The 25552-nt window shown below is 45.2% G+C and overlaps 2 protein-coding genes across 4 annotated transcripts in view; one reads left to right on the top strand and one right to left on the bottom strand.

Moving 5' to 3' along the window:
* Positions 1-2197: 2197 nt before the first annotated feature.
* ARMC10 (armadillo repeat containing 10) lies at positions 2198-24759 on the bottom strand. 3 transcript variants are annotated; one of them, XM_062212427.1, is made up of 6 exons: positions 24577-24759; positions 18152-18300; positions 14589-14723; positions 11373-11549; positions 6057-6128; positions 2199-4626 (listed from the first exon to the last, which is right to left on the bottom strand). In XM_062212427.1, exons 1-6 carry the CDS (start codon positions 24713-24715, stop codon positions 4372-4374), a joined length of 927 nt encoding a protein of 308 aa, XP_062068411.1. In that variant the 5' UTR covers positions 24716-24759; the 3' UTR covers positions 2199-4371. The 3 variants fall into 3 exon arrangements, with proteins under 3 accessions (XP_062068576.1, XP_062068411.1, XP_062068494.1); XM_062212510.1 differs by having other exon boundaries at positions 18152-18297; XM_062212592.1 differs by lacking the exon at positions 6057-6128 and having other exon boundaries at positions 2198-4626.
* A 293-nt stretch (positions 24760-25052) lies between these two features.
* Positions 25053-25552, top strand: part of FBXL13 (F-box and leucine rich repeat protein 13) — a 251473-nt gene continuing 250973 nt past the window's right edge. Inside the window, exon 1 of the mRNA XM_062212179.1 lies at positions 25053-25149. Coding sequence (XP_062068163.1) covers positions 25075-25149 — 75 coding nt within the window. The 5' untranslated portion in view covers positions 25053-25074. The remainder of the gene's footprint in view (positions 25150-25552) is intronic.

The following is a 25552-nucleotide window of genomic DNA, read 5'->3' as shown; positions in this document are numbered from 1 at the left end:
ATCAGGAAAAAAAAAAACAAATAAGTACAACTGTTTCATTCCTAGTAGAGGTGAATCCAGGTGTTCGGTTTACGATGCTTAGCTTTGGGGCATATTGTCCAAAGGCTAGTCAACATTATTGTAGTCGGCTCTCTTGTTGCTGCACACTGAACTGAAAACTCATCGTACCTCTGCTCTACAAAGCAAGCCAAGCATATCTTGCTCAAGGATTTCTTCTCCATGAATGGCCTTGGCATTAATTTTCTACTTTCAGGTATTATTTATCTGAGGCTCTCTAAGCACTCAGAATTGTGTTCTAGGTCCATTTAATCAGTCCTGCCCTCATTTTTCTAGGTCTCCTCACAAGCCATTCACTTCCTTTCTACATGGACATTCTATTCACTAAGGAGTTTAGCAAACCTCATCTCTCTATAGAATCTGGCCCTGTTGAGCAGCCTCCAATTTTTCACTCATCTACCATTTGAAAGGTTTATGTACAAACTGAAAAATTTTTAAAATTGCTAATCTGTTGTCTTCCCTCAATTCGGCCTAATGCACAATGCAGTACTTTTTATGTTCTAACTCAGTTTCATGTCCTCTTTGATTAGTGAGCATCTGTACCAATAATGCACACTGCATACTACACGCAACACTGCAGACACTGCACGCTTCATACTGCAGACTGTGCACACTGCACACACCACATGCACTGGACTCACTGGCACTGCAGACACTGAACATTGGTGTGCTGCACCAGTACACACACTGCACACTGCAATCACTATACACAGGTGAGAAATCCAGAGTTCCAGATTCCTGCCGTCAGCCTGGTCCAGCCCTGGGTGTTACATCCAGCAGATGGAAGAGTTCTTTTCTCCCTCTGTCCCTCCACCCTTCAAACGAGCAAATCTTTAACAAAAGTATGCAGGGTATTTGCTTGGGCACCAAGTAGTCCTTCTATCGTAGCTGGATTTTCAAATTCACAATTTCAAAACTTGAACCTGAAATAAAATATTGGTTTATTTCAGACCAGCAAGCAGTGCTAGAATTGTGTGCAGTGTGTGGTGTTGCAGTGTTGAAGCGTGCACTGTGTAGTGTGTGTAGTGAGTGCAGCGCGTACAGTGTGTGTGCATATAGTGGTGCAGTGTGTGCTGTGTTTCCTGGGTGAGGAACGGTTTGATTCGCCTTACTTCCTAACAGGGCAGGTCCATCAGTTATGAGGAGTCCTGGCGAAGAAAGTCAAGATGTGCCATGACCTACACAGAGATCTATTTGTGTATTTTCAACTGTGAATTCCTCCTGGGTAGTAAAAAACCACTGCCCTCTTTGTCTAGCATTTTGACACTGCAGATGCAGTGCTGAGAACTCTGGGAAGTGTGCTATTCAAACTAACAAGAAAGGAAGAGAAGGTGCAGAGTTTTAGAAAGCACATGGAGTTTTAATATGTGTGCGTTTTGAGCACATACTTTAAGTAGGGGGGCACTTTTTATTTTTTATGTATTTACTTGAAAGAGTGGAAGAGTGGAAGAGCGAGAAGAGAGAGAGAGAATCTTTCATCCTGTTTCACTCCCCCAGATGGCTGCAACACCTGGGGCTCAGCCAAGCTGAAGGCAGAAGTCAAGAGCCCCATCCTGGTCTCCCATGTGGGCACAGGGGCCCAAGCAATTGGGTCATCTTCCACTGCTTTTCCAGGTGCATTAGCAGGAACTGGATTGCAAGTGAAGTCAGGACTCCAACTAGTACCCAAAAGGATGCTGGCATTGCAGGCCGTGGCTTTATTCACTACACCACAACTCTGGCCCCAACGTGGGGGCACTTTTTTTTTTTTTTTGACAGGCAGAGTGGACAGTGAAAGAGACAGAGAGAAAGGTCTTCCTTTGCTGTTGGTTCACCCTCCAGTGGCCGCCGCGGCCGCTGTGCTGCGGCCAGTGCACCTCGCTGATCCGAAGGTCTCCCATAGGGTTCAGGGCCCAAGCACTTGGGCCATCCTCCACTGCACTCCCGGGCCACAGCAGAGAGCTGGCCTGGAAGAGGGGCAACCGGGACAGGATCTGGCGCCCTTACTGGGACTAGAACCCGGTGTGCCGGCGCCGCAGGTGGAGGATTAGCCTAGTGAGCCGCGGCACTGGCCAAGACACATTTTTTTTAAAAAGAAATTGTTATGAAGAAATGTGCCTTTCAGAGGCTACTTATGTGTCGCCAATATATACAAGTAGTATTCTTAGCCACCATATTACATAACCACTGCAGCCTACTGGAAATTTCCATTTTTCATTTTCTACTGAACTCTTTTTCTCCCATGAAAAGTGTTTCTTGAGTCTGATTTCTGTTTCGGGATAACCCTGAGAACACACACTCTTCTCATTGAAGATTTGTGACTTTGTACTGTAACAGGCTTGTGCCTATGTATTCGTAAGTGGAACTTACAGTATCCTTGAAGCTCCGTCATGGATACATGAGTGCTGAAGCTTCTGCTTGCACCTTGTTTACTTCATGCAAAGCGTGATGGAGGCTATGAACCTGAGTATTATAAATCTTTGCTGAATTCAGATACCTCACATTGTTACAGTAGCTTATGGAATGGAAGTACTATTTATAAAGATAATAGTTGAGAAATTTTCTTATTCAATTAATGGGAGAGAATACATAAGCTTTGTCATTTTTTTCCTTTTTATTAAAAAAATTATACAATTTATGCTCAGAGTAAAAATATGCTAATAGAAGGTGTATACATAGAAAAGTCATGTCCCAATCTCACTCCCAGGAGTTTGAATATCATTCCAGAGATATTCTGTTCATATATAAGCATATTTTTTTAAAAAAAGGTTTATTTAAAAAATTAGAGATTGAGGGAGAGACAGAAAGGTCTTCCATCAGTTGGTTCACTAAGTGGCCCTAATGATCAGGGCTAAGCCAGGCTGAAGCCAGGAGCCAGGAGCTTCATCCAGGTATCCTATGTGGGTGGCAGTGGTCCAAGTACCTGGGCCATCTGCTGTTGTTTTTCCCAGGCCATTAGTAGGGAGCTGAATTGGAACTGGAGCAGCCGGGACAGGAACTGGTATTCATATTGAGAAGCTAGCATCGTAGCCAACAGCTTCACCTGCTGTGCCACAATGCTAGCCCCAGCATATATTAAACACACACACGCACACACAAGGGATATTATACATCTTTCACAATGCATGTTTTAAAACCAACCATATTTCATAGGTGTCTTCTGCAGCACATTCAGCAGAGCTTCTTCAATAATTAAAAATGGGATAACTAATATAGCCAGTTGCTTATGGATGCACATTTTGATTAATCCCAGTATTCTGTATGTGACATCTTTACCTACTGGCACACTGAATGGCAGGGGGTTAGCACCTAAGAAACTTTCTACCAAGAGTGGAGTTTTCATTGTCAGGAAGTGATGAGAATGGATTTTCATGGTTGCAATAGGCCTCTTGAAAGCAATATGGCCGGGTCGCCAGGTGGACTCTGGAGCTCAGGATCTCACTGCTACTGAAAGAACAAGGTCATTCCCGGGGCAGCTGTAAAACAAGGACTTGGTCACGTGCTAGTGCTGTCTCAGAGGGTTACCCGCAGACCACCCCAACAGCAGAGGGCAGCTCATACACAAAAAGGCCACCGCCCCTTCCTGTAAACAAAGCAAAACCAGGTGATATCCATGCAAGCTGTGATATTCGGTAAAATGGTCCAAAATAAACCTGAAGACCATGGTAACATACACGTATTCCTTTTCCAAAACACTCATGACCTGAGTGTTTCTCTCTGAGAGTTTTTTTGATTACTTGCATAAACTTCATTGCTTGAGAATGCCTAGGCCAGCGCCACGGCTCACTAGGCTAATCCTCCACCTTGTGGCGCCGGCACACAGGGTTCTAGTCCTGGTCGGGGTGCCAGATTCTGTCCCAGTTGCCCCTCTTCCAGTCCAGCTCTCTGCTGTGGCCCGGGAGTGCAGTGGAGGATGGCCCAGGTGGGCCCTGCACCCCATGGGAGACCAGGAGAAGCACTTGGCTCCTGCCTTCGGATCAGCGCGGTGTGCCGGCCACAGTACGCTGGCTTCGGCGGCCATTGGAGGGTGAACCAACGGCAAAGGAAGACCTTTCTCTCTGTCTGTCTCTCTCTCACTATCCACTCTGCCTGTCAAAAAAAAAAGAAAAAGAAAAAAAAAAGAATGCCTAATCTTAAAACCTTAAAGATGCCCCCAAACTTGAATTTTTAAAGCATGTTAGATGAGGGATGCTTAATCTGTAGTGTGCAAATGATGAAATATGCTATTTACTGGTTAACTTCAGCAGCTGAAAGCCTGTACCAGGAAAATGGAAAATAGGTGTACGTATGTTGCTTCCAGACTGCAATATTCCTTGGAAAAACAGGACCGAGCCATCAGAATGCTGGTATGATTGTCACGGCCTTCTCTCTCACGTCCGCATCTTGGTGAGAAGCCAGAGCTCTCATTTTCTGGGCACACTCTTCTCCGTACAACAGGAGAGACAGTGAACCCTGAGGGGAGGGTGGCCGAACGGCTAAGCGGCCTCCCGTTTGGAGGCAGTTGTTTATGTTCTGAAACAGTGTGAGTACTCGAAGAAGAATCTCCTTTGCCACGTGGCCGTCGTACAGAGCAAGGAATGATGAGTCCACCTGAAACGGGAAACAGTGTCATCGTCATACAGCAAAGCTGCGTGCAAAGTGTTGCATTTTAAATCTCCTGTGGGAATATTAACTTTAATATACAATTTTCTTGGAATCCCAGTGTGTAGTCATTTGGAAAAATATCCATTTTCTTTCTAAGATCCATCGTCTATATCTCATCTAATCACTAATCCATCAAGTATGTACTGCCCAGACACTGAGGCCCAGGGTGGGGAGAAGGGAGAGCAGACACAGGTGCAGGTGCCCTTGCTACAGAAGCTGAGCTCCACTGTATCTTGGCATCCCTTCTGCTTCCTTCAGAGCGCTTGCTACAGCTTTTCATGCTCCTGCTCGCTTGTTCGGTATTTAGTCTTTCCACTACACTGTGAAATCTATGAGAGCGAGTGCCAAGGGCTTGTTGGTGTGTCTCAGCAGGGGACTCCATACCGTTTCAGTGGATGCTTAAATATGTGTGCATTAAAACAGGCCACCTCAGGGCCGGCGCCGCGGCTCAATAGGCTAATCCTCCGCCTAGTGGTGCCGGCACACCGGGTTCTAGTCCCGGTCGGGGCACCGATCCTGTCCCGGTTGCCCCTCTTCCAGGCCAGCTCTCTGCTGTGGCCAGGGAGTGCAGTGGAGGATGGCCCAAGTGCTTGGGCCCTGCACCCGCATGGGAGACCAGGAGAAGCACCTGGCTCCTGCCATCGGATCAGCGCGGTGTGCCGGCCGCAGCGCGCCTACCGCGGCGGCCGTTGGAGGGTGAACCAACGGCAAAAGGAAGACCTTTCTCTGTCTCTCTCTCTCACTAGCCACTCTGCCTGTAAAAAAAACAAAACAAAAACAAAAAAACAGGCCACCTCTAAGAGGTGTGATGCCATAGGTATACCCAAAACTGTTTGAGACAGAAAAATGATAATTCATTGTTGTGAGGGTAGAACTTTAAAGTAAAATACACTTGCAGAAAATTTAGAAAATTCATATATGAAAAAAGAACTGAAAATCACCCATTATATTATTTTTCACAGATCATCTCTCTTAGTATTTTCGGATTAAGTCTTTCCAGATCTGTTCAAATCTATGTGCTTACAAAAAGATAGGTAAGCCAGGGGCTGGTGTTATAGCATGGTGGGTTAAGCTGCTGCCTATGACACTGGCAACCCTTTATTGGAGTACCCTTTTGAATCTCAGTTGCTCTGCTTTCTATCCAGCTACAGCTGAGGTATCTAGGAAAGCAGAGGAAGATGGCCCAAGTGCTTGGGCCCCTGCCTCCCACATGTGGAAGATCCAGATGGAGTTTCAGGTTCCTGGCTTCAGCCTGGCCCAGCCCTGGTTGTTAGATCCAGCAGATGGAAGATTTCTTCTCTCTCTCTCTTTCTCTCTTCCTCTCCCTCTCCCTTTCAAACAAACAAATATTTAAGAAAAGTATGCAGGGTATTTACTTGGGCACCAAGTAGTCCTTCTGTCATAGCTGGATTTTCAGACAAATTCACAATCAGTTTCAAAACTTGAACCTGAAATAAGAATATTGGTTTATTTCAGACCAGCAAGCACACATTCTCTCTTCCTAGCACGCTGTCCCCTCAGTGTGTCCACCTACCCTCCAGGACCTCGGTCATCCTCTCTGTACTCCACGGAGCCTTCACAATTCCTTCCACATCAAATGAATGCTCTGCACTCCTACAAAACTTGGCACTGCTCTCACAGCACTCACTGCACAGCCATCTTCTGTCAACCTGATATTTTCTGGCACACCATGCTGATTTTCCAGCAGTGTGGCACAGGGGGTTAAGCAGCCAACTGTGACTCTAGCATCCTATACAAGAGCAGGTTGGAGTCCTGGCCACTCTGCTTCTAATCCAGCACCAGGCTAATGCACCTGGGCAAGCAGCAGCAGATGACCCAAGCACTTGGGTCCCTGGTACCCAGTGGGAGATCCGGAAGGAGTCCCAGCCCTGGCCACTGTGGCCATCTGGGGAGTGAACCCAATAGATGGAAGATTCTCTCTCTCTCTCTAACTCTATCTTTAAAATAAATAAGTAAATATTAAAAATAAGCAATAAAATTTTTAAAAGAAGTTTATTTTGGTGCAAAAATACTTTTGAAATCCATGCTTTTTGGCACCAAAATAAACTTACCTTTTAATTTCATGCTCTACAAATTTTTGAAGTGCCCTCATATTGTGACTTTCTTCATAATTCACCCCTCCCTCAGACACATTCTGAATTCACTATAAACAATGCTTTAAGTGTTCTGTATTATATTACTGACAAATGAAGTAAGATCTTTTTTTTTTTTGGACAGGCAGAGTGGACAGTGAGAGAGAGAGACAGAGAGAAAGGTCTTTCTCTACCGTTGGTTCACCCCTCAATGGCTGCTGTGGCCAGCACACTGCGCTGATCCGAAGCCAGGAACCAGATGCTTCTCCTGGTCTCCCATGCGGGTGCAGGGCCCAAGCACTTGGGCCATCCTCCACTGCCTTCCCGGGCCACAGCAGAGAGCTGGCCTGGAAGAAGAGTAACCCGGACAGAATCGGCGCCCCGACCAGGATTAGAACCCGGGGTGCCGGCGCTGCAGGTGGAGGATTAGCCTAGTGAGCCACGGTGCTGGCCGAAGTAAGATCTTTAGAACCACCAACAAACCAACTCAAATCTCAGTTCATTTCTGCTTAAAATGTATAAAATTTGGTTACCGAGACCAGTAACAATGTGGCCTTTTTCATTTTAGTAGGTTACCATGATTCTTTAAGGTTATTTCTTTTTGTTGTGAAAAATGTTTTACAGCCATTTAAATGGGCACAGTGATGTTATCAGCAAACAAATGTTACTGAATAATTGACTAGCCAAAATGTCAACACTCTTCTCTTATTTCTGCAAATTCAATAATAAAAACTTTCTAATAGAGTTCCTCTTTTAAAAACAGGCCAGGGTGAAACCACACTGTTGTACAAGATAGGAGGGGACTTCAAAATGTTCATGGGAAAGCGGAATTAAAAAGGTTTACTTTTATGCAAAAACTTCTGAAATCAATGCATAGCTTTTTATAGTGAGTATTTTCCATGAACTTTTGCAAGATCCCTTGTACTTGAAATTAAAGTGAGGAGGGGGTGGTGGTGCTAAAGTCAGGGAGACGTGACAGATGTGCTCCCATTATACCTAGGAAGGAAGCTGGTTGTTTATAAAACTTTTGATTATAAAGGCAAGATATGTTTACCATCTAAAGCATTCTTTGTAAATATGGAAAAACACAAAGAAAAAAAGAAGTTCACTCATATTTTCATGACCAGATATGCTTATTATTTTTGGTCTTTAGCCATATACCCTGTATTGTATACTCACAATGCCTTTGCTCATGTTGTACCTACTCATTTATTTATGAAGGAGAAGGATACAAGGCTTTGGTTAATTAAATTGTTTTATCAATGATTTTTTTTTAAAGCTTTCATAAGGCTAATACATGGTCATCACTTCAAACACTGCAGAAATAAAGGAACCAGATTAAAACAAAAACCAGCATCCTAGCAGCCCATCTTAGACCCGAGGCCTGACTTCTGGTAATGCCTCTTGCATGTGCAGAGATCATTGTTTTTCAGGCAGACTCTCCTCATAAATAAATGATGGCCTCTGAAGGTGAACCAAGCAGACTCTGACCCTCTGTAGCGCGCTCACTGTCACATCTCATCTGGTGTACTTGGTGGTCAGCAGCACCAAGAATACGTGTCAGGTAGAAACATGTGGCTCCACAGTCAATGAAGTCTTGATTAGGAAAACAGGAATGAGAATTAAGAAATTGGATGGTCCTGAATCTATGAAATAAGCTAGAGAAAGTCAATATAGAATCTAGAAAAGACCAACCAGCATCCCATATGGGCGCTGACTCCTATCCTGCCTGCTCCTCTTCCAATCCGGCTCTCTGTTATGGCCTGGGAAAGCAGTAGATGACTCAAGTGCTTGGACCCTTGCACCCACGTGGGAGACTTGGAGGAAGCGCCTGGCTCCTGGCTTCAGATCAGCCCAGCTCTGGCAGTTGTGGCCATTTGAGGAGTGAACCAGTGGATAGAAGACTTCTCTCTTTCTCTCTCTCTCCCTCTCTTTCTCTCTCTCTGTCTCTGTAATTCTGCCTCTCAAATAAATAGAATAGAATAGAATAGAACAGAATAGAATAGAATAGAAAAAAATAAAGAAAGAGAGAAAGATAGATTCACCAGCAGTCAAGGAGGGCAGGTATACAATAGCATCCTGTAGAAAACATTGATGTTGCTATTCTTGGGAGAAGAGAGTGAAATGTGGAAGACAACTATAGATTAAACGTGTCAACTGTAGATTAAATGTGTATTAAATATATATAATTAAATACATATATTGGTTTGAAACCATAGTGAGGCCTGCTTTTTCCCTTTAATCATGTATGCCATCTTGTGGTGACTCCAGGACATTTATTTTTAATCTGTTAGTTTTATTCACTCTCCTAGCAATGTAGCACACAGGGTTTACTCATCTAAATCTTCCACTATTTGTATATAACAAGTATATATTAAGGTATAACAAGTATATAAAAATATAACAAGTATAAAGTATATAATAAAAATTAAAAGTATATAACAAAGTATATAATAAAATAACAAGTATATAAAAATGTTATTTAAAAATAAAGTAAGGGGGTGAATGTTTCGTGCAGCAATTAAGATGCTGTTTGGGATGCCCACAAACCATATCAGAGTGCCTGGTTTCAAGTCCTTACTCTGCTCCTGATTCCTGCTTCCTGCTAATGCATACCCTGGGAGGAAGTGGTGATGGCTCAAATACTTGGGTCTTTGCCATCTACATGGGAAACCTGGACTGAGACCCTGACTGCCTGCTTTGGCCTGACCAGGAGCTGTTGTGGGCATCTGAGGAAGATGTGCTTCTGTTTCTCAATTAACTAAATTAATTTTTTTAAAAAAGTAAAGTGAGATCATGGCTTTAAGCAAAATACAATTTTTAAAGTCATTTTGGTGGTTATTTACTAAGACAATCTAAAATGGATGTATTTTCCTACTATCAAAGATATGACTATTTAAAAGTTTATTTGTAAGTTGGGAATTTTACACTCAATTTTTATGGAAAAATGACATTATAATGGTGGCTATGCTCCCAGGTAGATCCAAAAAAAAACCAAATTTTCTATCCCAGCAATATATTAGGTAATGTAATGGAAAAACAAAACAAAAACAGAAATACTATTATTGTGGTGTGAGTCACCTTTTATAAAATTGTAAAATATATGAAAACATAGACAGAAATATACAGGCCCAAGGCAGACCCGCCTGCCTCTGAACTCCATGTTCCTCCTGGAGGCTTGGGTAAAGCAGTGCAGAGACAGGCAAAGGACAGTTTTCCTAGTACGGCAACGCCATGGAACGAAGAGGAAAGGAGGTGCGGCCAGGACTTGGCTGGAAGTCATCTTGCCCCACTGGAAAGAGAGCTGCCGATGGGGGCATATCGGACGTTGGCTGGAGAGGGAGCAGTGTTACTGGAGAAGGACTAACTCTTACATCTAATTTTTTTTTTTTTTTTTGACAGGCAGAGTGGACAGTGAGAGAGAGAGACAGAGAGAAAGGTTTTCCTTTGCCGTTGGTTCACCCTCCAACCCGTGGCCGGCGCGCTGCAGCTGGCGCCCCGCGCTGATCCGAAGGCAGGAGCCAGGTGCTTCTCCTGGTCTCCCATGCGGGTGCAGGGCCCAAGGACTTGGGCCGTCCTCCACTGTACTCCCTGGCCACAGCAGAGAGCTGGCCTGGAAGAGGGGCAACCGGGACAGAATCCGGCGCCCCGACCGGGACTAGAACCCGGTGTGCCGGTGCCGCAAGGAGGAGGATTAGCCTATTGAGCCGCGGCGCCGGCCTACATCTAATTTTGAATGCCTTCGGGTGCAGCCTGGGCCATGTCCAAGTAGGTCTGGCTGGGGGACAGGTAGAGAGCCCACACACAAAGCCCTCTGTCACACAGAAGCAGGGCTGCTTGTGCAGTGAGGCCCTCCTGTAATCACATCTTGGTAGCCTCAGAGGTAACCGCAGTGACCGCAGATAGGGTAAAACCCTGAGGAACAGCCAACCCGACTACCAGAACGTTCGATGCACCTACATTTTATTTTCGTTCTTCTCTTGAAAACAGGCAATGAGATCACTGCGCAGTAATACGATGGAGTCAGGAAACGTTCACGGGCATCTCCTGAGGTATCCCATCTTAATTCAGCTCTGTCTCTGTGGCCTCCTACGTCTGCATGACTGAACAACGTGAGGCACTGAGACAGCCTTCACACACCCGCTTCACTTCCTACAGCTTCAAAGTGGTTTTAGAAAGATCTTCAACAAGTTAATGGCTGAATCAGAAAAATGTTTTAAGCCTGAAGTAAGACAAAAAAAAAATTCAGCTAACCACTATTACCATTCAAAGAAACCTTTTTACCACAATGTTTGTATGTTTGGGGGGGGAAAAGTTAGCTACTTCACTTCACATAAAGGTAGTTTTACTGATTTTCGGAAAACCAAATGAACACCAACCTATTGGTTAGGGAAATTATGCATGATTTTACTAATTTTGCAGCTCAATATTAGGACAAAAATAATATACTGTCTTGGGCCCATGTGAGGGTTTTTAACAAACCTTGACTGAACTTTCTCTTTTTTGAGGGATACCAACTTGAGATACCTGATACTCAATTTCAGTCTTGGTAGGCTGATACACCAGCTCTTTGCCCTTTGAGTAATAATCCCTGCATACCTTGGTGCGTCCGTTTCCAGCGAGTAGCACGTGGAACAGGTCTGTAATGTAACTGCTCAGCATGTGCTGGTGGTCGTTGGTCACGGTCATGTTTGTTAAGAGTCTTAGTCCAGCCAGTTGTACAGCGGAATTCAGGGGGCCAGACAAGACATCCTCACAGACTTGATGGAGGTACATCTGAAGGCATCAGGGGAAACAGTGAGCAAGTGAACAACCCTGGTGTTCTGTGAAGCAATCACTTTTCCATACAGAGGAGGAGGGCAAGGGCTCTGGGTGGAAGCGGCTCCTCGGAAAAGATGACCTCAAAGTGTAGAGGCTTTTCCAAGCCACCTTTGTGAATGCCAGGCATGATGCTATGCGTTTTGCCACTAAACCTCACTTAATCCTGAATTCGACTCTAATCAGGTGGGTGCTGCATCCGCTGGCTTACAGACAAAGACTAAGACTTCAAGGAGCGTGGGTCCCCTGCCCCCTGTCAGCCAACAGGTTGGGGAGCAATGTCCATGCCCAGAGCTCATGCTCTCGACTCTCTCTTGTTGGGGTTGAGGGTTTCTCAACTCAGTTCAACTTTTGTTTTGCCATGATTAGGAGGGAAGATGTGTGAGGCTATACTGTAACTTGTTAGGTGCCTTACCAATAGGGTCTAGAGAGTACACCATGTCAGCACAGAATGCTGGTCAAGGAGTCAGTGTTGTGGTGCAGAGGCGTAAGTCATCACTTGTGACACCACTGGTGATACTACCATCCCAAATGGGAGTGCTGGTTCGAGTCCCAGCTGCTCTGCATTTGATCAAGGTCCCTGCTAATGTGCCTGGGAAAGCAGCAGATGATAGCCCGATTGCTTGGGCCCTACCACCCATGTGGAAACGGGGATGGAATTCCTGGCTTCTGGCTTGGTCCTGGGCCAGACCTGGGGAGTTTATTTGGGGAGTGAACCAGCAGATGGAAGATCTCTCTCTCTCTCTCTCTTTCTCTCTGCCTCCCTTCCCACTTGCACACTGCCTTTCAAATAAATAAATAAATAAATCTTAAAAAAAAAAAAGAATGAGGGGTCAAAGTGAAATAGGATAAACAGAACAAAGTTATATTCGGTGCAAGGTTCTCCTTAATTACCTAAGTGCATATTTATATGATATACCCTTTCATAGTATTGTTAGCTACCACTGGCAAAAAGTATATTGCAATCCAGGATCTATTCCTGTTTCATATACGAGAAACTAAGCCCAGGATGATGTAAAGTGTGTTAGAAAGTTTTCTGAAACTGTTTTCTGTGTCTGGCCATGATCTGATCTAACAGTGTTTCACAAATAGGTGGCATTCACCCAACTAAATCTGAACTCTACCAAAAGTTCAAACAGGTAACAAAATTTTCCCAATTTGAAGTGCTAGGAAATTACCAATTATCCCATTGACCATCATTAATTAAAAAAAAAAAAAAATCCCCCAATTTCTCCATGTCACCACAGAAGCTGCATGCCATAGTGGAGTGCCTGGGTTCAAGTCTTAATTCAACTTCTGACTTTAGCTCCCTGCTGACATGCACGCTGGGAGGCAGCAGGTGAGGGCTCAGTGCTGTGTCCCTGCCACCCACGTGCGAGACCTCAACTGGTACTAGGGTTTTGGCTTTGGACTGGCTCAGCCTAGCTACCATAGGTCATTGAGAGAATGAACCAGCAGATAGAAAATCTGTTTGTCTCTCTGGTTTTCAGAGAAATTAAAAATAAAACAACTTCCTTTAAAAAATAATAAATTACATGTACTAGTTGTTTGTTCACAATTTAATTGTTCTTTTTAAAAATGACTTTTTTTTTTTTTTAATTTTTTTGACAGGCAGAGTGGACAGTGAGAGAGAGAGACAGAGAGAAAGGTCTTCCTTTTGCCGTTGGTTCACCCTCAAATGGCTGCTGCGGCTGGCGTGCTGCGGCCGGCGCACCACGCTGATCCGATGGCAGGAGCCAGGTGCTTCTCCTGGTCTCCCATGGGGTGCAGGGCCCAAGCACTTGAGCCATCCTCCATTGCACTTCCTGGCCACAGAAGAGAGCTGGCCTGGAAGAGGGGCAACCGGGACAGAATCCGGTGCCCTGACCAGGACTAGAACCCGGTGTGCCAGCGCCACAAGGCGGAGGATTAGCCTGTTGAGCCGCGGCGTCGGCCAAAAATGATATTTCTTTAACTCTTTATAAATCCCATTTCTTCTCAAGATGCTGATATCTCTCAAAGAATTTCCTAAAATATGATGAACACTTACATTCTTACATTGGAAGCTTTTCACTGCTTCCAGGCTAGCGAGATCATCAAGTGGGCCAGCTCTGTTATTCGTGGAGCTGTGTCCACCTCACCTTGTTCCTTTTTCTTGGAATTCTCACTTTTCCTAACTCCATCTGTAGAAACCTTGGACATCCTTAACAGTAAAGTAAGAATCTACTTCTTACAGAAATTCTTCAAAGGGCTCTCTCTTTCTACGTACTGGACAGTGTTGTACTTTTTTTTTTTTTTTTTTTTTTTTTAAGATTTACTTATTTGATTGAGAGGTAGAGTTGCAGAGAGAGGGAGAGACAGAGAGAGAGGTCTTCCATCCCCTTGTTTACTCCCCAAATGGCTGCAATGGCTGGAGCTGAGCCAATCTGAAGCCAGGAGCCAGGAGCTTCTTCCAGATCTTCCAATGTGGGTGCAGGGGCCAAGCATCTGGGCCATCCTCCATTGCTTTCTCAGGCCATAGCAGTGAGCTGGATCAGAAGAGGAGCAGCCGGGACTTGAACCAGTGCCCATACAGGATGGCAGCGCCACGGGCAGAGGCTTAACCTTCTATGCCACAGCGCAGCCCCCTATATATTTTTTTTAAAGCACTTCTCTGTAGCTTTCTTAGAACAAAAGCTGTATCATGTTCACTTCTGTACTCTGTACTATAGAGTAGATGCTAGATAAATGCTGCATTTTAACGTAATTTTCTACTTTATTGTGTCTCCCTGTTGATGTTACCTGACTCTCTACTGGTTCCTTTAATGTCCTTGGATTAAACTGAACTCCCACTTCAAAGTCCATTGTAGCTCTTAATTGGACGGTTCCTTCTCTGCCCTAGCCTCCATTCCTCTAACGGTAATTCCTGGCCACAGAGTTTTAAAGGGCAATCTCTTAAAAGTTTCCTCACTTACCTTTTTGTTACTTTTGCTTTCATTTAAGGAAAACCTTATTCATTGGTGATTTCAGGCAGCTTACCTTTATCTTGACTTGATTTTCAACATTCACACTCAGGTTATTTAGTGCATTTAAGGCTTTCTCTTTAATGCTCTGGTTGGGATTGTTGAGTTTGTTTCCGACAACTGGGATACCACCCAATTCACGAATAATGGCCTACGAGGGCAAAAAACAGGGCCAGGACTTCAGTACGTATCCGCTTCATTGAATTTTCTACATTCACAAACACAACTAAAAGTTAATGAGTTTTAGAAATACCTCTCCCAAACATGAATCTGTAATTTCTCTTTCTAAAAAACAAAACAAAACAAAACAAAAAAACAAAAAAAACCACTACTTACAATTTAGTAAGAAATAAAATCAACTGAAAACAGAATTATTGAGATACTTATTTAAAACACAGCATGGAGATACATTATTTGCCAAGTTTCTGTAATGATCTCAAAGCAATTCCCAGTGTTATTTTACTTTGAAATGACATATGACTTCTCTGGTATAGGAAAACTTGAAAAAATGTTATGATTTAGAATATTAAAGTAGTGTTTTACTAACATGTTCTTTGTAACACAATCCCTCAAGAAATTGATAGACAGTCCTCAAGAAGGGGAGACGTCCTACAACTATGTAAGATTGTGAAAATCTAGGTATTACAAGATGAAGCATTTTTTACTGTGAGGCATTAATATGTTCATGTGCACTGGGAATCTCTAAGAGGCAGGTACTGACTATTCTATTTCTGTGAACTATACTAAAAAGAGGACCATTTTTCAGTGGTGGGAAGAAAGATAGTAACATCTTACAGAACTGGAGCTCTACACAGTTTGAAAAATGGTATCCAAATTTTCAAAGGAACAATTTCCTGGGTTTCTCAGGACTCACTGTAACACTGTTACCATGTATCTTTCACCCTAACATTGAAAGAAGTATTGATTACTTTAATTAACATAGGAAAAATAAGTTGACAATGAGTCCTGCCATGCTATGATGGGTCATCCCATCAGAAAAAGAACACGATTGCTATCACCTACTGCACTACACTGTTAACAGTGGGCTGAGCATCGAGAGAAAAAGAAAATTTCCCTTCTGCAATTCTAGCTTCTCTCAGAGACATTCAGTCATGGCGGGGGTAGGGTGGAGGCGGGAGGCACCTTTTTATTAAAAGACTATCAAACAACTGTACTATAGATCAAGGCCACAAACTGTGGATACTGACCCGTCTGACAACAACTTGTTTCAGAGGCAAAGAAAACTATGGCTTCAGAAATACTCCAATACAGGCAGGCTAGCAATTTAGTCACCATCTACTGTTTTTTGTTTGCCTACCGCCTCTTTCCACTGGGGCTGACGTGGCACCACCTCCATCCCACATAGTCCCTGGTAGGACTGTTGGCCAGTGGTGTCTACGTCCATTCCTGCTTCGTGGCTGTGGGATGCACATGGAGCCAGGCCTCCCTGCCATGGTCCACGTCCCTTGCTCTAGAGACTGATACAAAGGACTGGCGCTTGATCCTCATAGAATGTGCTATCTTGGGGATCATGAGCTACAGAGATGAAGGCTTGAGAAGCCAGGGGCTTTCTTTCCTGTGAAGCAAAACTCTTTGTGGCAAGAGAGGCAAAGAGCAAAAGAAAGAGGCCCCGCAAAGCCAAACAATGTGGAAAAAAATGCTCTGATAACTCTGCCTGAAACCCTGACCTGGATTCCATCATGCCTGGAACCAACGCTATACTTAGATGTCCACGTTAACTGACATTGGTATTTTCCCCCATTTTGGCTTACAATAATTTATGTTGAGTCCTGACTTGCAACTGAAAGAGTAGAATAATGCATGAACATTCTGTGTAACTATTTCTAAATATTGATATTCTATTCTATTGATTTTCTATTGATATTCTATTGATTTCTAAAGCTTTACAATCACCCTTGCCATTCTTGAGAAAACTGAATACAGGACAAATTCAAAGTACTTCTGCATTTATGACAATGTTAACAAAGGTATTGGCTGAGGGGCTGGCACCATGGTACAATAGGTTAATTCTCCACCTGTGGTGCCAGCATCCCATATGGGCGCTGGTTCTAGTCCTGGCTGCTCCTCTTCCAGTCCAGCTCTCTGCTGTGGCCTGAGAAAGCAGTGGAAGACAGCCCAAGTGCTTGGGCCCCTGCACCTGCATGGGAGACCAGGAAGAAGCACCTGGCTCCTGGCTTCAGATCGGCACAGTGCCAGCTGCAGTGGCCATTTGGGGAGTGAACCAACAGAAGGAAGACCTTTCTCTCTGTCTCTCCCTCTCACTGTCTGTAACTCTACCTCTCAAATAAATAAAATCTTTTTTAAAAAAAAATCAAAGGTACTGCTTGAAAAAAATTACAATTTTTTTTCACTTTTTCTCCGTGTTGGGTGGGGGCCAGTTAGAATGAAAGCTGGAAGCATTCAAGTTGGGCTCTTTAGTGCTCCTTACTTGTAGGGGCTGGTGCTGTGGCATAGTAGGCTAAGCCTCTGCCTGCAGTGTCGGCCTCCTATACGGGAGCTGGTTTGAGTCCAAGCTGCTCCTCTTCCAATCCAGCTCTCTGTTTATGGCCTGGGAAAGCAGTGGAAGATGGCCCAAGTGCTTGGGCCCCTGCACCCATGTTGGAGACCCAAAAGAAAATCCAGGTTCCTGGCTTCATTTTGGCCCAGCTCTGGCTGTTGTGGCCATTTGAGGAATGAAGCAGCAGATGGAAGACCTTTCTCTCTGTCTCTCCCTCTTTCTGTAGCTCTGTCTCTCAAATCAATAAAATAACTAAATAAATCTTTTAAAAAAAGATTTTTTAAAAGTCCCATTTGTAGAAACCATTGACATTGATCAGTGGGTGTCAGAGTATGGTCCAGGGATCACCTGCATCAGAACCAAACTGTTAAGGCCTACACACAACTTAAAGCAGGAGCTTAGATGTTAGATGCTTTCACTGTTTTACTGAAGCACTGCTGAATTCTAAGTCACTTAAAAGGTCACTTGGAGTCAGTGCTGTGGCACAGCAGGTTAAAGCCCTGGCCTGCGGTGCTGGCATCCTATATGGGTGCTGGTTCAAGATGTGGCTGCTCCACTTCTGATCTAGCTCTCTGTTATGGGCTGGAAAAACAGTAGAAGATGGCCCAAGTCCTTGGGCCCCTGTACCCACGTGGGAGATCAGGAAGAAACTCTTGGCTCCTGGCTTTGGACTGGCCTGGCTCTGGCTGTTGCAGCCATTTGGGGAGTGAACCAGGAGATGGAAGACCTCTCTTATTCTCTCTGCCTCTGCCTCTCTGTAACTGAGCCTTTCAAATAAATAAATAAACCTTAAAAAAAAAAAAAGTCAAACAATGCTAAATGTCAATGAGATACACTTACCATGAATGTGATGTTAGTGGCTAACTTCACAGGGGTCTGAGATTCTATTAATAATTGCATTACTATTAGGGTGCACATTAAATAAACACTAAGTTGTAGGTATAAATATCCACACTGTATATACTTGAGGCTCTAGGAGGGTAAGTATCTTACCCAGGGTCACAATTACCGTGAGTGTGTAAGAATGGGAGGAGCTCGTTTGCTTAGACTAGGGTACTTACCTGGTTAGCTGAAAAGGCTGCGCTGTTACCCAGAGTGACCAAAGCTCTTTCAGTAATGACAGGGTCTTCAGTGGACTCGAGCAGATAAAGAAGTTTCTGGAGTTTGCTGGCATTTAGGACATCATCATGTGAACCACTGGTTAAGTCTTCTGCATAATAGGAAGAAAGTTATTTAAAGTTCACTTAAAGTCACTATGAGAGTTTTTTAAATCAAAAAATATATTGAACACATATTCTGATGCCAGGGACAGTTTTATGAACTTTACATGCTTTATCTCATTTAGTCCTAAAACAATCTTAGAGAAAAGATAAAGATAATAGTCTCAATTTTCAGATAGAAATCTGGGGCTTACAGACATCAAGAAATTAACTAACTTATTAGGAAAACACTGAGTGCAAATAATATGAAGGTTTCAGAAAGTTCATGGAAAAAAGGACTTAGAAGATCCTTTTGGGGGCCAACATTGTGGCACAGTGGGTTACACTGCTGCATGTGAAGCCATATCAGAGTGCTGGTTTGAGTCTTGGCTGCTCGGCTTCTGATCCAGCTTCCTGCTAGTATGCACCCTGGGAGGCAATGGTGATGGCCCAAGTACTTGGGTCCCTGCCAGCCACGTCAGAGACCTGAATAGAGTTCTAGGCTCTTGGCTTCCGCATGGCCAGTGCTGGTTTTTGTGGACATTTACACACAAAGAGAGTTAAACCAGGATAACTTAAGGATTTGTTTTTTTATTTAATAAATGTAAATTTACAAAGTGCAACTTTGCATTGTTGTGGCTTTTCCCCTCCTAACCTCCCTCCCACCCGCAGCCATCCCATCTCCCACTCCCTCTCCCATCCCACTCTGCATCACGTTTCATTTTAGAGTCACAGGGTTAGTAGCAGAGGCCAGAGAGAGGAAAATACAAAGTTGTCAGCAAGTTACTTAACATTTTTGGATCTGTTTTCTCATCTGTAAATAAAAGGGTTGCTCTAAGACTATTAGCTAGCTCCAAAGGTTCCTACACAGATTTTTTTAAGAAAGATTTATTTATTTATTTTGCTAGAGTTATAGAGAGAGAGAAAAAAAAAAAAGAGAGAGAGAGAGAGAGAATCTTCCAGCCTCTCGTTCACTCCCCAGATTAGTAAAAAGCCAGGAGGCCTGTAGCTTCATCTGGGTCTCCCATGTGGGTGACAGAGGCCCAAACACTTGAGCCATCTTCCACTGCTTTTCCCAGGCCATTAGCGGGGAGTTGGATTGGAAGTGGAGCAGCTGGGACATGAACTGGAGTCCACATGAGATGCAGGGGTCGCAGGTGGCAGTTTTATCTGCTATGCCATGACACCAGCCTCCTACACAGTTCTCAAGCTGTGTGATTTTACAGACATGTGGTGGAAATGTGCTAAACTTAACTCATCCATATTTCTAAGATATTTCAAAATTGTACTATTTCCTTTTGCATTGTCCCATAAGGACATCTAAAGAAAGCTTAATGGAGATATAAACTCATTGTTTTCAAGTCAAAGTTTAACAACAACCAGTGTTAAATCAATAGAATTTTCACTTGAAGGTAGGCGATACAGTGTGGTAGTTCAAAGCCAAGGCTATGGGAGCCAAAGTGGCTAACTCACATTGCAGTAAAGTTTCTTATCAGGCGAGAAACTTAACCTAAGCTTCACTTTTCTCATCGTTAAATGGGAATTAATAGCACCTGCCTCAAAGCCTTTTTGTGCCTAGAACATTGTGCCTGCTGTATTTTAGTTATGGTTATTAATAAGACCCGTTAGCCGTCACAAAGCACACCAAACATCGGAGTAAGGGAAAGGGTTTATTGGGGAAAACTCAGCAGACCGGAGGGAAGGGGCGAAGAGGGAAAAGACAGAGGAGAGGAGAGTATAAGAGAGACAGAGAGGAGAGGAGAGGAGAGAGAGTGAGGAGAGAAGAGAGAGAAAAGAGAGACAGAGGAGGAGAGGAGCCAAGAGAGCACGTGTTCAGGAACAGGCCCTTTTAAAACTTTGCCTGAGGGCGGGCAGGGAAACAGGAGCAGCAAATCCTATTAGGATGGGGGTGGAGCTTGACAACAGTGGTTGGGCCATGTGGCCACCTGGCTTCCAGCAATGGCGGAGGGGGCTAGGGCCTAGGATGTAAATCAGGGTGTAGATCACACCATAGATAAAACTGCACCAGTTTCCTAACAAGACCCATAGCAGGTATTTTATTCCCAATCTGTTGCTCTTCCTTTACCACCATTCCTCTTTATATATTACAATGATGAGCCTTTAATTTTGTAAATAAATTTTAACTTCTCCATTGCTTGAATTTTAAATAAAAACCATGTATTACTTTTTTGAGTAAGAAATAAGAAACTTAAAATTCTAGAGGACAGCGATCATCCTCTACATTGTTTTTGAATTGCGTCACAGGTGAGGCTGTCTAACACTGTGTGTCTCTGAGCTTTGTGTCAGCAAGACTGAGAGAAGCTTGGCTCAGGGGTTGTCAGCCTGCCAGGAAACAGGGGAAATTACATTTCTCAAAGGCAATCACAAGTGACTGCCAAATGGTAGCATAGCCAGGTAAGTTTCAAAATATGGTGCACAATCTTTCCAACGAGGAAATCTCTATTTATGTAGACTTAGGTCTTTCAATACAATTATTTTCACATAGACTTCTTGGTAAATGTTTTCCAGTTTTGAAAGTTCTTATAGTTTCCACGAATGAAATCTTTCCAATAACAAATTTTAATTGGCTATTGTTTGTATACATGGAGCTATTGATTTACTTATCTTGCACTCAAGTTACTTTATTAAACTCTTATTGCTTCTAGTAGTTACTTTTGATTCTTCCAAATAAATCATCATGCTACTTACAAATTATAGTTCTAGCCGCTGCCGTGGCTCAATAGGCTAATCCTCCGCCTTGTGGCGCCGGCACACCAGGTTCTAGTCCCGGTCGGGGCGCCGGATTCTGTCCCAGTTGCCCCTCTTCCAGGCCAGCTCTCTGCTGTGGCCCAGGAGGGCAGTGGAGGATGGCCCAAGTCCTTGGGCCCTGCACCCCATGAGAGACCAGGAGAAGCACCTGGCTCCTGCCATCGGATCAGCATGGTGTGCCGGCTGCGGCGGCCATTGGAGGGTGAACCAAAGGCAAAAGGAAGACCTTTCTCTCTGTCTCTCTCTCTCACTATCCACTCTGCCTGTCAAAAAAAATAAAAAGATAAAAAAAGAAATAAAAACAAAACAAAACAAATTATAGTTCTACCTCCTTTCTAATATTGATGCATCTTATCTTGTTTTGTCTTGTTAAGTTGCCTATGATGCCAAGACAATGCCAACAGTCTGACAGCAGGCAGGCTTCCCCTGTTCTTGAGTTTGGAAAAGCTACTATTAGTGCTCTACTACTCAGCAGATTTGCTTCTGGTGCACAAAGGATGCTCTTCAAAAACACCAGCCGGCCCCGTGGCTCACTTGGTTAATCCTCTACCTGTGGCGCCGGCATCCCATGTGGGCACTAGGTTCTAGTCCCAGTTGCTCCTCTTCCACTCCAGCTCCTTGCTATGGCCCGGGAAGGCAGTGGAGGATGGCCCAAGTGCTTGGGCCTTGCACCCGTATGGGAGACCAGGAGGAGGCACCTGGCTCCCAGCTTCAGATTGGTGTAGCTCCAGCCGTGGTGGCCATTTGGGGGGTGAACCAACGGAAGGAAGACCTTTCTCTCTGTCTCTCTCACTGTCTAACTCTATCTGTCAAATAAATAAAAACAAAAACAAACAAAAAAAAAAAAGAAAAAACATTGCCTCCCATTTTTTTCTAACCTGCCATTAAATTTTGACCAAAATTGATATTTTAATGACATTTTGAGATCACTATGTGGTTTTTGCTTTTCATGTATTAATGCAACAAATTACATGGATAGGTTTCTCAATATGATTCTCTTTGCATGTTCACTTGGCATTTTATTTCTTTAATCCTCTGGTATACTTAATAAGGATGTAATGTTTTTATATTTTAGTAATAACTCACTGTAGTTTCTCACGCTATCCTTATCAGGTTTGGATATCAGGCTGTTGAATGATTTGGGGCTGTTTACATTCTCTTCAATGTTCTTAAATAGTCTTAACAGCACAAGAATGACAAATTTCTTAGTTTAAGACAGAAAAAAAAGTCAGCTTCTAAAAACTAAAGGATGATGATGACAAAGTGGGCATTTCTTAAGTCTTCTTCAAAGACAAGGGTGTAGCTTCAGGAAGATGGGATCACAAACAACTTATTTTTAAGTTAACTGATCTAAGATAATGATGATTATGAGAATTGGTAAAATTAAGTTTAAAAGTAAGACTGTCAGTGTTCATCAGGTTGAATCAGCGTAAGTGAGAAGTTACATGCGCGCAGGCCAGCACCCCAGGTACTTACACAAAAATCTCCCACAGAGAAAGACAACAAATTAGGCTTTATTAAGTAAGGATAAATATAAATTAAAAAAGTTTTTCCCTTGTGACAGGAGAGAGACCCCTCCCACTCCCTTTTCTTAGAACAATTCCTTGAGCCAATATGTAATTACCTTTTGTCTCTTTGTCATAAATGTAAGCCTTTTAAAAAGCTTAGCAAGAGGTAGACAATTGGGTTGCCTCTTGAGAAACCTGGATCCCCATATTGCAGTGCCTGGGTTCAAGTCCCAACTCTGCTTCCAATTCCAGCTTCCCTGGGAGGCAGCAGGCCATGGCTCAGGTACTTGGATCTCTGCCACCCATGTGGGAGACCTGGATTGTGTCCCCAGTTCCTGGCTTCAGTCTGGCCTAACCCTGGCTGTTGCAAGCACTGGGGAAGTGAACCAGTGGATGGAAGATCTGTCTCTGTGCCTTTCAAATAAAAAGACAATTAAAAAAATTTTAAAGTAAGTGCTAAGTAAGTCTGTAGCCATTTTTACAACACAAGAGTCTTTCTAAGGGCTGAGGAGCCATCTCTTTGAAATACAGTCATTAAGAAGTAAGATCCCCATCTCCCCATTTCTGTGGGAGTTTAGCCTAGCTATTTTTAGCTATTTGCTTTATCACAAAGGAAAGAAATCTTATCGTCTGTGGGTAAAGGCAATTAACTAACACAAGTGACCACCCCAATTACCAGTGATTGTAGGGTGAACTATAGGTGGCCAATGCTACTGTCAAGTCTTCTTGCAGGCAAGTTAACATTTCTCTTGAGAACACGTCTGTAACATGAAATCTGTTGCATGTGCATGGCTACGTTAAAAGAATACAAATTGTTTCTGCAATCCCATTAGAAGATTATCTGAGATGTGCCAGACAATCTGGTTTAGTGCTAATTCAGTAATATTGTTTAGATTTTTTTCTTTTTAAAGATTTATTTTATTTGAAAGGCAGAGTTACAAAAAGAGGGTGGGAGAGTGGTTGTCCATCTACTATTTCATTCCCCCAAATGGCCACAACATTGGAGCTGGGTCAGTCCAAAGCCAGGAGCCAGGAGCTTCATCTGGCTCTCCCACACGGGCGGCAGAGGCCCAAGCACTATGGTGGGCCACGCTCCACTGCTTTTCCAGGTGCATTAGCAGGGAGCTGGATCAGAAGTAGAGCAGCTGGACTCCAACAAGCACCCAAATGGGCTGCTGGTGCTACAGATGGCTGCTTTACCCACTATGCCACAGCACCAACCCATTTTTAAAATTTTTACTATTTTTTAAAAAAAGATTTACTTATTTGAAAGCTAGAGAAAGAGAGAGGGCCATAGATTTTACACCTGCTGGTTCACTCTCCAACAGCCAGGAGCCAGGAACTTCATCCGGGTCTCCCAGGTGAGTGGTAGGGACGCAGGTATTTGAGCCATCACCTGCTGCCTCCCAGGGCACGCTGAGCAGGAAGCTGGATTAGAAGCAGAGTAGCGCATACAGGAACCAGGTATGCCTGCATGGGAGGCGGGTGTCCCAAGAAACCCTCGCCCACATTTTATTTTTAACCAGTTCCCTAACAGTTTCCAGGGCCTGAACTTTCTCTCCAGAACATTTAGCAAACCTAGGATTCCGCACAGCAACCTCAGTCCAGCCTCACCCACGCGCACGCACCAAGCTGTGAGGGGCTAGACCACCTCGACTTCCAGGCCCCTCTCCCCTCATAGGCGCCGCGGCGGGTGCCTTCTCCCGGGCGGCTGCACGTGGCTCTGGGCCCCCGCAGCAATCCCTCCGGACCGCCACGGCCCCGGCGCAAGCTTTAAAGTGAGGCCCGGGCAGCACCAAACCCTCCACGGGTGGCCAATTTTCCATCCCAGGGCTGTGAACAAAGGCGTGGAGACCAGGGAGGTAGCTCAGGCCTGCACACCCACCAAGGCCAGGCACAGCCGCCCCCTCGGCCCCGGCCTCCCGACCGCGCCAGCCCGCCCCCTCCTCGGTTTGGCTCCCGCCCCCCTCTCCGGGGCGCTGCACGGACCCCCGCACCCCGTGGCCTCACCAGCTGATCCCGAGCGGCGCGGCCCCTGCCCGCGGCCACCGCGCCGCCGGCCCCGCGTCAGCAAGTAAATGCCGTAGCAGGCGCCGGCCCCCAGGAGCAGGCCCGCCGCCACCCAGCTCGCGTGCCGGACACCGCTCATGCCGCCGCTGGGACTGGGCTGGTGCGGGCCTGCAGCGTGCACCGGGCCTGACGCCACCGGAGCGCAGCCCAGCTGAGGGAGGAAACCGCGGCCCGAGCTCCGCCCCCCGGAAGCCGCCCCGCTGACACCGCACACCGCCCTCTCCGGGTCCCCGAGGCTGCCTCCCGGCGGGCTGGCCACCAGACTCCGGCTGCTGCCGCACGGGCTTCGCGCCTTCAGGGGAGCCCTGCCCGCCGCCCTGAGGCGGGGTTCGGTTCCCGCCGGCACGCGAGGCCGCCGCCCCGGCCCTGCCCCCAGCGACTCTCCGGTTGCCGGGGCAACGCCGGGACGCGCTCCGCCCCTGTCCGCGGCCCGCGACCATGGCTTCGCTCCGCACCGCCAGCCCCACGGTGAGGAACTACTTCAAGGAGAACTACATTCCTCAGGTTTGCGAGGTACTGGAGCCGCGTGGCGGCGGACACGCATCCTTCGTGGGGCGCGGGAGGGGAGGATGCAGGGAGGACCGCCCGGAGGGGCTGCTGCGGCGGGCGGGCGGGGAGGCGCGCGTTGGGAGAAGGTGGTGAGTTATTTGGGCTACTCCGTGGTCTGGGCAGAAGAGGGGGGCGGTGCTGATGGCTGAAAGGCGAGAGGGGGTGACAGCTCTCAGAAACACGGAGTCGGTCAGGCACCCTCGCTGTCGTCACTGCTGCCAAGCCCGGTCCTTTATTATTATTATTTTTTTAGCCATAGCTGGTCATTTAAAAAATACAATCATAGCTGTGCAACATGCTCCCGTCTGTGCCAACGTAATAAAGAGGTGTGTCTGCAGTCAGCTGCGCTGTTCTTCTTTGGTCTGTC

This window comes from Lepus europaeus, chromosome 1 (assembly GCF_033115175.1).
Source record: "Lepus europaeus isolate LE1 chromosome 1, mLepTim1.pri, whole genome shotgun sequence".
Classification (NCBI taxonomy): domain Eukaryota; kingdom Metazoa; phylum Chordata; class Mammalia; order Lagomorpha; family Leporidae; genus Lepus; species Lepus europaeus.
This window is presented reverse-complemented; position numbering and strand designations above follow the sequence as displayed.

Bases quoted from the DNA above. Each gene is read 5' to 3' on its own strand.
- ARMC10 (XM_062212427.1), bottom strand. From the start codon at position 24,715: ATGAGCGGTGTCCGGCACGCGAGCTGGGTGGCGGCGGGCCTGCTCCTG. The intron at 14,724-18,151 runs GTAAGTACCCTA...TTGCCCTCGTAG, and splicing joins CAGCCTTTTCAGCTAACCAG to GCCATTATTCGTGAATTGGG. The intron at 6,129-11,372 runs GTATGCAGGGAT...TTCTTATTTCAG, and splicing joins CTGGAAACGGACGCACCAAG to GTTCAAGTTTTGAAACTGAT.